This window comes from Acomys minous, assembly GCF_964271855.1.
Source record: "Acomys minous genome assembly, chromosome: 13".
In the NCBI taxonomy this organism is placed as follows: Eukaryota; Metazoa; Chordata; class Mammalia; order Rodentia; family Muridae; genus Acomys; species Acomys minous.
Window position 1 is genome coordinate 73,304,181 of NC_140495.1, and position 13,495 is coordinate 73,317,675.

The window sequence follows — 13,495 nt, forward strand, 5'->3', positions numbered from 1 at the left end:
TCAAAAATAAACTATATGACTCATAGCTAGAAAACCATGCCATTCACATGCAGTATGAGAAGGAAGTAAGGATACACCAGAAGACTTTAGGATAGAGCTCCTCTTCCTGAATGTCAAAGTCAACTAAATTAGATGTCTCTTTTTCTTCTAGGGATTTCCTTCCTATATGGATGTCTCTCTTTAACAGGGAAAGGTTATCTACAGAACTGATGCTAATCTTATCATAATTACTATTACTACTTCTAAAAATAGTGAGCCAGTAAAGTTAACATTAGAATAGCAAAAAGAATGTTCTCTGAAAGTCCAGGCTTATTTTATTTTTGGAAATATAATTATATTCTATTAAAATATTCCCGAAAATAAAAAGTAAAAACAAAAATACAAAAAGATAAATAAGTATTGGTAGGTAGCTAGTCAATTAGCAGGCTTGTTGGCCACTGAGGATGAACTGAACTCACATTTTGGACGCCTTCTCTCTTTCCCTGATAACACACCAATTTATGAGTTATTCTAATTACTCATCTTAGAATTCATAATGCCACAGGCAAGGCAAAAAATGATCAAAGATGCCTACCTAAATATTTGATATACCATTCAAAAAACTGGGAGAAGCAGGCCTTTATTGAGTCCAACAAAGGTCTCCTTGAAAAATCTATATTTTGTCCTGGTAAAGCATGGCTATTATACAAATTTAAATTTTCTTTAATTTTAAAAATCTATCTAGCTGGGCAACAGTGATGCACATCTTTATTCACAAAACTTGGGAGGCAGACTTGTGAGTTTGAGGCCAGCATGTTCTCAGAGTGAGTTCCAGAACATAGAAACCCTGTCTTGAATAACAAAACAAAATAAATCTAAAATAACCTATGTTGTAAAAGTTTTGGTCAAAAGCATGCAATCTAATTCATTTCTCGGGCCCTGGTGGAGACATGAAATTCTAAAGGGCCCACAAAATTAAAACATTACAGAAAACCGCTCGGGGACTACCCTTCAAGGAGGATTAACTCTCCCCTTATAATGTGTGGAACTTCCCACATGGAAAAGTCCTTCCTCGTTACAGTGGTCTGGAAGAGGAGCTCTATCCTAAAGTGTTCTGGTGTATCCTTACTTCCTTCTCATACTGCATGTGAATGGCATGTGGTTGCTTGGTTTCTGAGTTCTAACTGCAAAAGTGTTGCTTCTTTCCCTTTTTATAGCTCCCTTGTTGGGATACTAGCCAAACCCAGAGCTCGAGTGTCCTGATGTTCATGAGGCTTTCCTTCTCTCACTAAATTCCACAATCCCATGCAAGAGATGGCCGAGTTATCTAGAATGTGAAACACTTGACTTTCTCTCTTACAACATTTCCCTCCTTCAGGCAGAGTCTAACATTTACCTTTCTTGCACTGTTTTTCTCCCAAATTCCAATAACATTGAATGAGAAAAATTTTTTGAATATTTAAAATAATAATAATCATTTCTATGAGATTAAGAACCAACAAATAGGGGGCTGCGTTCCCTAGTAACATCCTGGTTAGTCTGTTTTCATTCAGACTTCCGAAGATTCATAAGCATAAATCACATACACCACAGGAAATTGCCTATCAGAAATGGCTCAACTTTTGCATCTTTCATATTCCCTTGAATCAAAACAGCCTTTGCTTTTGGAAACAATGCAAGTAAACACACGAAGACACAAACAGCTAAAGACATAAAGAAGGGAAACTGTTAAGGAGAGTCACTTCATCTTAACTACCTTAACATTCCTAGTGCTCTGGCTCAGATGTCCACAACAATTATTTCTGTCATATTGTTTGGTGCCATAGACACTAAGTTCTTCAGTGTGCATGACAAACTATTCAACGTAACTGTCCTAGCTCTCTTTCATTTTATAAATTTAAAATAAAGCCTTAAATAAATATCCTGTTAGAGAATACACTTAATGTGTGAGAATCAATGCTCAATCTTCAATGCAAAACAAAAGAAAGAAAGAAGGAAAGAAAGAAAGAAGCAAACAAACAAGAAGACACCCCCCACAACACACTTCCAGAACACATACACAATAAACACATACAATACACATATACTACACATACACAACACACACGCATTCACATTAAAACATTCACTTAGAACATACCTCACATGCATATTTAACACACATTTACACATATTTGCCAAATATAAAAATATGCCATTGACAGATAATATAAAATAATCATAAGCTCTAGCAGAGTAAGAGCTAGACATTTTAAATGGCCCTTTATTGTGCTTGCCACATGGAAGCTAAATCTGTCCAACAGGCATGTCTATTTATAAATTCTATTTATATAGGTCTATAAAATATCTATATATTTTCTGTGGCTTATTGCAAAATAATAGCATAATTGAGTATATATGACAAAAATAATTAGGCTTCCATGTATGAAATATTTACTATCTATCTCTTCACTGAAAAAAATTTTGCTGATCTTTGTTTCAACAATACCACAATTATTCTAAAATACTTCTGGATTATGTCAAATAGATGTTGTAGATAAAAATAAGCTAGCTGAGAAATTGAGAAGGATCCTTGCTCATATTGAGCAATTGGGAATATAACCCAAAGAAGCAAGCAGAGAACAATTTTCATTTCGCTTTTAGCTGTTGGCAGAGCATCTGTCTCCTTGTCTAGTTAGCATTTCAAGATTCCCCAACAAAACAATCATCAGGAGCTTTAAGCAGACAAAATATCAGAAATTGCTTCCAAATAGACAAAAGTTAGGAGAGAAAAACAATTGAAAAAAATAAAGCTTGTGAAAAACATGGATTCAAAGGCTCCAGTTTCTACAGCTTTGGGAAATGATTTTGAATATTTTATTGTCTTTGATAATTATGAAAATACTGGTGCATGCTGGGATTAAACTTATTGTTTCTCATGCTTATCAATGGCAAAAAGCACTGAACATTTCTACCATGTTTCCTACTATGATATACAAATGACATGGCTGCTCATCAAATTTCATTCATACACATATATCAGATTTTATCATTGGTTAGCTTGATGTGTCTCATGTAAGAATATGGCAAAGGAAGTAAACACAGGCCCAAATTCCCATGATAATTTTCACATGCGTCTGCTTCAGGAACTACAAATCACTCTGTAGATGCAACCCAAGCATGAAAAAAATCAGTAGCATCCTGCCAAAGTATGGTTTTGTTTAGACTAGACTGGATTGCAAAGTTCTACCTTAACAGAAAAACATACAAAACTATATTTTATTTAGATGAACAGTAAATTTTCAGATTTATAAAGTTGATACACATGACATAGCTGCAATGCATTTATTTTCTAATCTTCTAACTCATCTAAATACAAGGGGGCCATCTATCTTGGAAAGACACTCAGAGTGAAGGTATGTACATGTACTCATGTGTATACATACATGTATGCTACTTTCCTTATTAATTATTCTCAACATATTTATTAACTTTACATATATCTCATAAATACAAAAATTCTGCATGTAAAAACTTAATTCTGAATGACAACAGTCATATATCATGCAAATTCTTTTTCTTGGAAAGTAACATTGATAAAACTAAAAAGCAAGTGGTTGCTATATCTAAATGTTAAGCATCAGAAACTTTTACTACATAGCTCAGAAGGGTGAAGCTTAAACACTGAGAAAGTGAACCGAGAACGGTGCACTGCTCATTAATCACTACGCTAGTTAGAACCGCAATTGACTTTGCTAAATAGCATTTGGAATGGCACGGCTCCATATTCTATTTCTTATTCCTGCGGGTTCCCATGGGCCTTATTATGTTTAACATACTATAAATGCTATTTGTGAAAAGGCTTTTTAAAAGGACAGATTTCATTTACAAAATGTTAATAGGCTTTTCCCTAGACTCACTATAATTTTTAATTCCCATCTTTGTCTTATTCACATGACGTATGAAGCACAGTCCATTTGCAAGTTGTTATTCTTTGCTGAGCTCAGAACAGTACGGAATATACTTTTGCTATAAGAAAATAGGTAAGTATAGAAAGATTTGCCATTGCTCATTTATTATATCCAAAGTAGTTCAATTGCAAAGACTAAATCAATGAATATGCAGATGTATTTATAAATAGGAAGCCTTAGCTTATTTTGTTTCATTGTTCATATTAAAATCCATGTTGTTACATTCTAGCTGAGAGTTCACTGTTTCAGCATAGGTTATTTTGTTATCTCCTTAATGGAAACAAACTTTTATCAGTATATGAAATTCCAGTGTTTGACTGTAATAAATATCGAGATATTCAGTAAATCAGTTACATACTCTCTCCTTCAGTGAAAAATAAAATGCTTAACAAAATCAAATTTGATGATAATAAAAATATAAAAGCAATAAGCATTAGTAATCCAATACAGCAAGCCCAAAGGGCTATATATACTGTACAAACAACGCAATGCACATTTAAAGTACACGAAGTGTAGAAATTTCCAGAGAGGCACCTATCCATAGACCTATCCAGTTAGAACATGTTTTGAAAAGAGGAACTCCTCCCCTGTTTTGTTGTATGAGCATTATAGACTGCAGTTCTCTCGTCATCTCATTTGTTCAGTATTCTTGCTTACATATCCTACAATATGGGTATTTGCAGTGGAGAACATGTGGGGGTGGAGCCTGATCCATTTAATTACTTAAAATATTAAAAACACTGAGCTAATTCTAAGTGACTTACGATCACTGGCACAACATACTTCTTTGCTAATTTCATGTAACTTACAGAGTCTAGCTGACACATAATAAAAAATTATCTACAGTTTACCGAGTCCCCTATATAGGCAATGATTTTTTTAAAATATATGGTTTATCTTATTTATTTATTTTAAATCAACCAACAAATATATATTTTCCTGAGAGTTTGGCTTAAATAATAGGCTTGATCATTTTAAATAGATTTTGTAAAGTTACAAGACAATGCTACGGTTTGAATATGGAACAGCCCTACAAGCTCGGGTGTCAATACTTAAGTCAGCCAACAGGAGGTGAGACCTGGTCAGAGGAAGCAGGTCAATGGATGGCATTGCCTTCGGAGACTATTACTGTTGCCTAACTTCTCTCTTACCCTCTGCCTACCAAGGAGGGAAGCATACCTCCTACTCTCACCACTCTCAAGTATCTAGGTATTCTCCCCAAGCTCGTGGGGCCACATGACTGTGGCCAAGATGCTCTAAAACCAGGAAGTAAAATAAGTCATTCCTCACTGAAGTCATTTTGTAAGGTATTTATCCACAGGGACAAGAAAAGTAAATAATATAGTTCCACTAAAATTATATTTTACAGTTATTCTTTTCCAAGTTATCAGAAGACACCACTCTAAGTACTTCTGCATAAGAAGCAAGGTATGCATTCTAATTGGGTACTACTTATTTGTCGGTCCTTGAATTATGCTGTAAATAATATCTATTTATAATATATAATATCTAAATATATTTAGAATAGAGTAAAATTAATATATTTATTTATAATATCTCTTCACATATCTGCTTTGCACTATGTTCTGTAACTACACGGACATGTCCACAAGAAACTATAGCAACAACAACAACAACAACACAAAAAATAAACCTCAGGGAACTTTGAACACATGAATAAGTCCTTTTTCTTATTTAAAAACAGATTTGTCTCTCCCCGTATTCAGTAGAGTAAGGCAACACGGAAGTAGACCCCGAGAATAAAGCATCATCTTGCTTACATGTTGCCAAAAGTAGGAGAGATTTAATAGTTTAAATATTAATTACAATGTTGAAAAGTCATTGCAGAAAGATTTGTAGTTTCATTACACAGTCTCAAAGCCTGCAGCATCTTATAATAATGCAGTTCCCTGAGAAGATGATTATCTCCTTCTATAAAATTAAGGATGATATCTGGGGGAACCAGAAATTATACAATAGCAAAAACTAGTGAGTTTTGTAGCCCAAGGAAAGTGGATGAAAATTCTCTTATTCACTAACTATATAGACTTGAAAAAAAAACCAATTCAATCACTGTTTTTTAATACAAAAAAAAATGACTTCATAGAAGCATTTCAATGGGTAGTGAAGAAACATTAAATACATGCAACAGTGTGAAGGCCTTTTTTTTTAAATACAGAGGGGAAATAGGATTAAAAGGAGGGTCTTAATAGGAACTATATTTCGTTGCTCTGATTCATTAACTATTTAATTATCTAATTAAATGTAGAAATTATAGGAAGAAATTTTACACTTTTACCAGATTGAATGAGACCCAGCTGTGAGACTCAGCTGCAGCTGGGTTGATTTAGGGAAAGTTTGTCATTCTAACATGGACAGTCACATCTCAGACTTCTCCAACACATGGGTAATTTTAACAATTCCTTACAAGAAGTAAGGGCAGGAGTGAAAAGATTAGAAGTAAATGTATTATCAGTCTTACAGTCCACCCTAGGTATTTAATCTATTAAAAAAATACTTTATGTTCATTAGTGTTTTGCCTGCATATATGTTTATATGCCATATGGATTCATTGGGGTCAAGGCAGCCAGTAGAGGGCATCAGATCCCTTGAAACTTTTTTTTTTTTTAAGATTTATTGGTTTATTATTATGTATACAGTGCTCTGCCTGCACGTACACTTGCAGTCCAGAAGAGGGTATCAGATCACAGTATAGATGGTTGTGAGCCACCATGTGGTTCCTGGGAATTGAACTCATGACCTCTGGAAGAGCAGTCAGTGTGCTTAACCTCTGAGCCATCTATCCAGCCCCAGATCCCTTGAAACTTGACTACATGTCATTGTGAGTGTCTATAGATGCTGGGAATCAAATCTAAATCTTTTGGGAGAGCAGCCACTACTTTAAAGCAAAACTGCTCTCTAGTCCTACTATGTTCTGTATTAAAGCAACATCATATTCTTTTCAGTCAATTCCTATGGTTGGAATTGTTTTTTTTTTTAAATAGATTTGAAGGCAAATGTATTTTAAATCCACTCTACTTTATCCCAGTACATAGTAAGATAAATTCTTTTTTCATTCTGATTCCCAGGATGTAACAAAAATCCAGGAAACACGAATGCACAGATAAACAAATAATTTACTAATTATCATCTTGGATAAACTAAAGACAGTTTTATCATGAATGAAAGCATAGAATTGTGTGGCTATCTGCTTCTATAAATGTTCACAACAAATAAATTCATCAGTGATTATAAAAAGACACAATATGAGTTCTGTTTGCATTGAATAAATAATGATTATTATCCTCACGCGACGGTAATTCTGTAAACAGTCCATGGCAAGAGCAGGATACTTACATTCGCCAAGTGAGCTAGCTCTATCTCCAAGAACGAGTCAGTTGTTTTGGGTTCGGGCCTGATTGTGACCACGATGATTTTGGAATTAACGACCGTATAATTTCTGAAACAGGATAATAATGATTAAAAAAGAGAAATGATGGCTGAAAACTTTGCTTCAGGCTGCTCCATACCTGTTGGGATGATATTAGGTAGTTCACCCTCAGTAAAAAATGTAGGGGCACCTTAGTCATTGAAAGGTAATGTCACTTCACTCTTATCAACAAGCATCTCAGGGAGTAGAAGTTCTGGGAAGAATTATAGGGATTTTAACATTTCATATGGAGGAAAGATAAAAATATACACAGTACTGGCAACCTCCCGAGTCCTTAAGTCCAATTCGCTCTCCAAGAAAGAATAAACCATGGATTGAAAGCATCAGCTAATCTTTGACTCATTTATCTCAAGGAAGAAGACATCACAGCCCCATTCTCCAGGAGACAAAATATTCTCTTTGCCAAGTGATGTCATGGCATTTTTGATTCCCCAAAATGCATGATGGAAAACTGGAATGTGATAGAAGATGAAAGCATGCAAAGCTCCAACACAAGGTCCTCAATCTGTAAAACCTCTCTCTCCGGAAACGTCCTGCTAGGAGACACTCAGACATTCTGTAATATACATATTTGGAATATTATCAATAGATGTGAACATATATAACTAAATAAATAGAGTATAAAATTTTCATCTAAAATATACAAATGTTATAGATCATCTACTCTTTATAGATTTAAAATATTGACTATAGTTTTTCACATTTTGAAGAAATAGGTATATTCTTGCCACATGGATGGTTTGAAATAAATCACTTGTTCTTTTAATAAGCAGAACCTATTATGGAGAATTTGTATTTATAGAAGTATCAAGCATAAGATCATTTAAAGAAAACTCTTGTTTGTTTTTCAGGATATTATTTAAAACCCACCAAACCTAATTATATATACTTTAATGCTTCTGCATACTACCATGCAAGTAGTACGTGACATTCATCAAAACAGATTTCTCCCTGGTCCTAAGCAGTGTCCTTGAATTCCTTTGCAGATGATCCTACTATTTCCAGGGCATTAGACAGACTTAGATGTATGATTACTGTAAAATTTACTTTGCCAGAATATAGCATATCTACTTTTGTGTTTGACTTAATTCACATCATATTTTTAAAATTCATATATATAATTTTTTTACAACTGAGTAATTCCACGGGTTAGCCATACGATAAGTAATATAATCACCAATTAAATAAGTTCACTTTGAACCATTTCTGGTACTTTGGCATTTATAGACATTCATGGGTGGCTATTAGGAGTAATTGTGATATGTACTTTCTATACAAACATTTTTAAAAAATATTTTTTATTAATTTACTCATATTACATCTCAATTGTTATCCCATCCCTTGTATCCGCCCATTCCTCCCTCCATCCTATTTTCCCCTTACTCCCCTCCCCTATGTCTGTGACTGAGTGGGACCTCCTCTCTGTGGATATGCTCATAGGGTGTCAAGTCTCTTCTAGGTAGCCTGCTATCCTTCCTCTGAGTGCCACCAGGGCCTCCCCATCCAGGGGACATGGTCAAATATGAGGCACCAGAGTACGTGAGAAAGTCAGTCCCCACTCTCCACTCAACTGTGAAGAATGTCCTGTCCATTGGCAAGATCTGCATAAGGGTTTGATGTTTACTGCACATATTGTCCTTGGCTGGTGCCATAGTTTGAGCAGGACCCCTGTGCCCAACTGCCCATCATAATGTTCTACTTATAGATTTCTAGGACCCTCTGGATCCTTCTGTTTCCCCATTCTCCCTTGCTTCTCTCACCTAGAGTCCCAAGAGGAAGTCTTCCCCTCTGTCCCACCTTCTTGGTAAGTGAAGACTTTCATGGGCCATGCCCCTTGGGCTAGTGTCCAGATATAAGTGAGTACATACCATTTGACTCTTTCTGCTTCTGGGTTAACTCACTCATTATGATCATTTCTAGTTCAATCCATTTGTCAACAAATTTTGAGAATTCCTTGTTTTTAATAGCTGAATAGTATTCCATAGTGTAAATGTACCACAGTTTCTTTATCCATTCTTCTACTGAGGGATACTTAGGCTATTTCCATGTTCTGGCTATTATGAATAAGGCTGCTATGAACATGGTTGAGCAAATTAAGACAGGGTTTCTCTGTGTAGCCTTGGCTGTCCTGGACCCACTTTGTAGACCAGGCTGGCCTCGAACTCACAGCGATCCACCTGCCTCTGCCTCCCAAGTGCTGGGATTATAGGCATGCACCACCACACCCGGCTGAATAGCTGGGTCTTGAGGAAGCCTTATTCCCAGTTTTCTGAGATAGAGCCAGATAGATTTCCAAAGTGGTTGTACTAGTTTGAATTCCTACCAGCAATGAAGGAGTGTTCCTCTCTCTCCACATCCTCGCCAGCATGTGGTGACACTTGAGTTTTTAATCTTAGCCATTCTAATGGGTACACACAGATTTTTTAATGTCTTGGGGAAACACCTGGGAACTGCTTGCTCATATGGTAAGGGCATATTATAAATTTATGAGTCATTATTTTCTGAAGTGGCTGTTGGTATTCTAAAATTATCATATTTTTCACTATTTGTGGAAACTGTTCTTTCTGTGATACTATTTGGTGTACCATGTCACCACAAACAAATGTTAGACTGTTTGGTAGCAGAGGGACAAGAAGTATTCTGTGCATGGTATACTATTTTAACCCATTTCTCACACACTTAGAATTTTCAAATAATGAATTTTTAGATATTTAGATGCCTTCTTGAGCATCCAGTGTGTAGAAAACAGTGCCGGCAGAAAACAAAAACAAAAACATAGCATTAGTATGTTTTACTTTCCTGATGGGTAAAGTGATTACAGACAGAGAGAGCTGGTTAATTATTCCTTGTTCAATTAACTTATCAATTAAAGGCAAACTGCATTGGAAAGGATTTACAACTAAAGTCAGGAGAATCGGGTAATGGAAGGACCTGGTTGATTCAGGAGCCCCACAGGGAGACCAACAATGCTGATGGATCTGGATGCAGGGGCATGCACAAAAAGAAGCACCAACCAAGGACAGTGTATGCAGAGAACTTAGACCCCCTGTTTAGATATAGCCAATGGATGGCTCATTCCCCACGGTTGAGGTGGGAGCCTTTAATTTGAACACTTACCCTAGGTGAGGAGGCTCAAAGACACACAGAGCAAAGGGATATGTGCTATGTAGAGGAGATCTGACAGTCTGTGGTCAGAACGTGGGAGCCCCCACCCATGTCAGAGGTCTAGTGGAGGGGAATAGGGCTGAAGAGGAAGGGAGGGTGGGAATGGGAGGACACAAGCAAGTGGATAACAATCGGGATGTAACATGAATAAATTATGATAATTTTTCTGCCCCAATTATTTTGCTCTTTGTGGGTCAAAGCTACCATGGGCTCTGGTGAGAATTAATGGAAAAACAAATCTGGAGAAGTGTCAGGTGAGTGAGTGATCACATTAATATGGATTCTGGAGGAACTTGTCTTTCAGGACCAGAAAATAAGGGTGCAAGATTCCCACAGAGAAATTGCCCTGGCCTGAGCGTGCAGATGTAAGTTCATTCTCAGGTAAGCCGGAATGTTTATGAGTTCTTATCTGGGTCCTTGGAAATAGACTACTGCTAGATTCACCAAATTCCTAGAGTTATGCTTAGAGTGGCTGTTCCCGTTATTAATAAAACACAGGCATAATCATTAGATAGTTTTTGTAATATGGATGCATTTGCATCACTTTCAATCTGTATAAATCAGCAAAGTACTGAAAATGGATGTTCTATGTATGAGTTTGAGATTTTTGGGAAGATGTTTGTGATTTCTCTTGCATTTGGAAATGTGGATGCAGATCAGTGGCAAATAAAGCAAAGATGAACTCTCTGTAGGGAGCTTAGCTGAGTCAGGCTCCTCAGTCAGCTGAAAGGCAACCCCTCCCCGAGGGGAGGGCACCTGTGTTACAGCTTTGAGGGAGTGTGGGTATTATAGCATACTTGGAATTTATTTGATAAAATGTGTGTGTCAAGTTATAGTTATCGGTATACCTGTCTCATTTATGTGGCTATTCCCGTGATACATGCATCACACAGCAACATGCACTGAGGTTTATTATAGCAGCCAGCAGACTTACATGCTCCCTTCCACAGGATTCTAAGCCCAGGGACGACAAGAATGACTACCACTATCTGTCTGTTTTCCCGTTCATTACATTTTGCCCCTTTCCATGATCAAAACATGTTTAAATTAGTTTGTGGAACAGCACAGTAAAATATTAAAACGTTGATTTACACTATAATGCCAGTGTCACAGCAAAATGCCTAATAAAGGGAAAATAGGCAGATTTACATTATGCAATGGCTACTTTTTTTTTTACAAGATGTATATATTGTACAAAGTTGGCTTTAATTTATTCCATCAATTTATTATAATTTGCATAAGTGAATAGCTGGCTCCCAATGTGCCACGTCAGGCTTGAGATCTCCTAATGCTTCCTGGCTGGCTGCACAGTGGTATACATTGCTAAGAAAGCACATCTTACAGCCAGATGGATTTCATGACTAAAGCAATAAAGTTCTTCTCTGTCCTTGAGGTTTGCACTGGTATTCACTCAAAAGTCAGGCAACTTATTCTTAAGGATAGTAAAAGTGTGGTTTAAACACACTGAAAATGTACATAAAAGACACTTTCAATATGATATGAATATGCTGTAAATAAGAGGATGTAAAAATTCTAAACAGTAACCAAAAGAAAGCAGTCTTGGTTAAACTAATGCCAGATCGAGTATATATAAGGTTGAAAAAAAGTAAGGAGAACATTAAATAGAGACAAAAAAGAGTCAAATTACCAGTGATATTTGGCAATTATAAATTCACATGCTCCTATGACTAGAGGACAGAAATAAACAATGTAAAGACTGGCAGAATTGTATGGAGAAGTAGACTGTTATACAATAGTCACTTGAATAATATCTAGATAAGGACTAAAAAGGAGCAAGAATGTATAAGTAACACTGTAGACCAACTGCTCCTAGCAGACACAGAAAGAACATCCAATACACTTTTTAGAAGAACACAGACTTTCTAAATGCTCATTGAGAATTCTTCATGATAAATCACCCATGAAGCTACATAACAGGTCTTAGTAAAATGAAAAAAAAAAAAAGAGAGAGAGAGAGATTGAAATCATATCAACAAGTAAAACTGAAAATCAATGTCAAAACAAGAGGCTTTGAAAATATGTAAAAAATTAATATACAGTCAAATAACTATAAGTGAAAGAAGAAATTACAATAATAATTAGATAATGAGAAGAAAGATCTCATATATATTAGGATATAATATAATGCTTATATAAGATGTGGGGAAAATAAACTGAAAACACAAAAATCAACAAAACTAGAAAAATATTATATAATATCAGCACAACTTGCAAACTCTAAGCTAGATATATTTTTTTTAAAGGAAAGATCTTTAAGAGTAAAAAATCATAATCCAAGGAGAAAATATTTCATCTTGGCTACAGAAGAAATGATGGCCAGAGATCCAAGATGGCAGCGAGCAGCGTGGACTGTGTTTAGAAGCTCCAGTAAATGATTCAGGTAATTGCACAGAATTCTTAACCAGGAACACCAAGCACCTCACCCCACTACAGCGGGAGTACTCCACAGTTCAAAAGGACCAAACTACAGAAAACCTGCATAGCCCTGCAAACGGGAGGAGCACAGATGTTCTCTGACCAGAGCAGCAGCAGCAGCAGTGGCTGAGGTTTGCAGCTGGAAACCCTCCGGCAGAGATTGGCATGGTGACTGGTGAAATTGCTGTGGGAGAGAGGACTCAGTGCAAAATTTGGTCCCTGTGACCCTAGCTGAACTTGGCGCATGGGTTGGGCCCTGTGCCCCAAGTTCAACGTGGCGTGTGGCTTGTGCCCTGAGACTCAAACAGGACTCAGTGCATGGTTCAGCCCCTGAGACCCTAGCTGAGCTCAGCGCAGTTTGGGCCCAGAGTCCCTGGCTGAGCTTGGCCCGCGGTCTCATCCCTGAGACTCTGGTTGGACTTGGTCCGCGGTTTGGGCCCAGAGTCCCTGGCTGAACTTGAGGGGCAATTTGGTCCTAGAGAACCTAGCTGAACTTGGCAGGCAGGTGGGCCCA

General features: G+C 36.7%; 1 protein-coding gene across 2 annotated transcripts in view; it reads right to left on the reverse strand.

The window, feature by feature from the left end:
- The window catches only part of ADGRB3 (adhesion G protein-coupled receptor B3), a 708,182-nt gene that overhangs the window by 327,175 nt on the left and 367,512 nt on the right, over positions 1-13,495 (reverse strand). For both annotated transcript variants that reach the window (XM_084755178.1, XM_084755177.1), the window contains exon 15: positions 7,287-7,389. In XM_084755178.1, the coding sequence (XP_084611304.1) occupies positions 7,287-7,389 (103 nt within the window). The remainder of the gene's footprint in view (positions 1-7,286; positions 7,390-13,495) is intronic.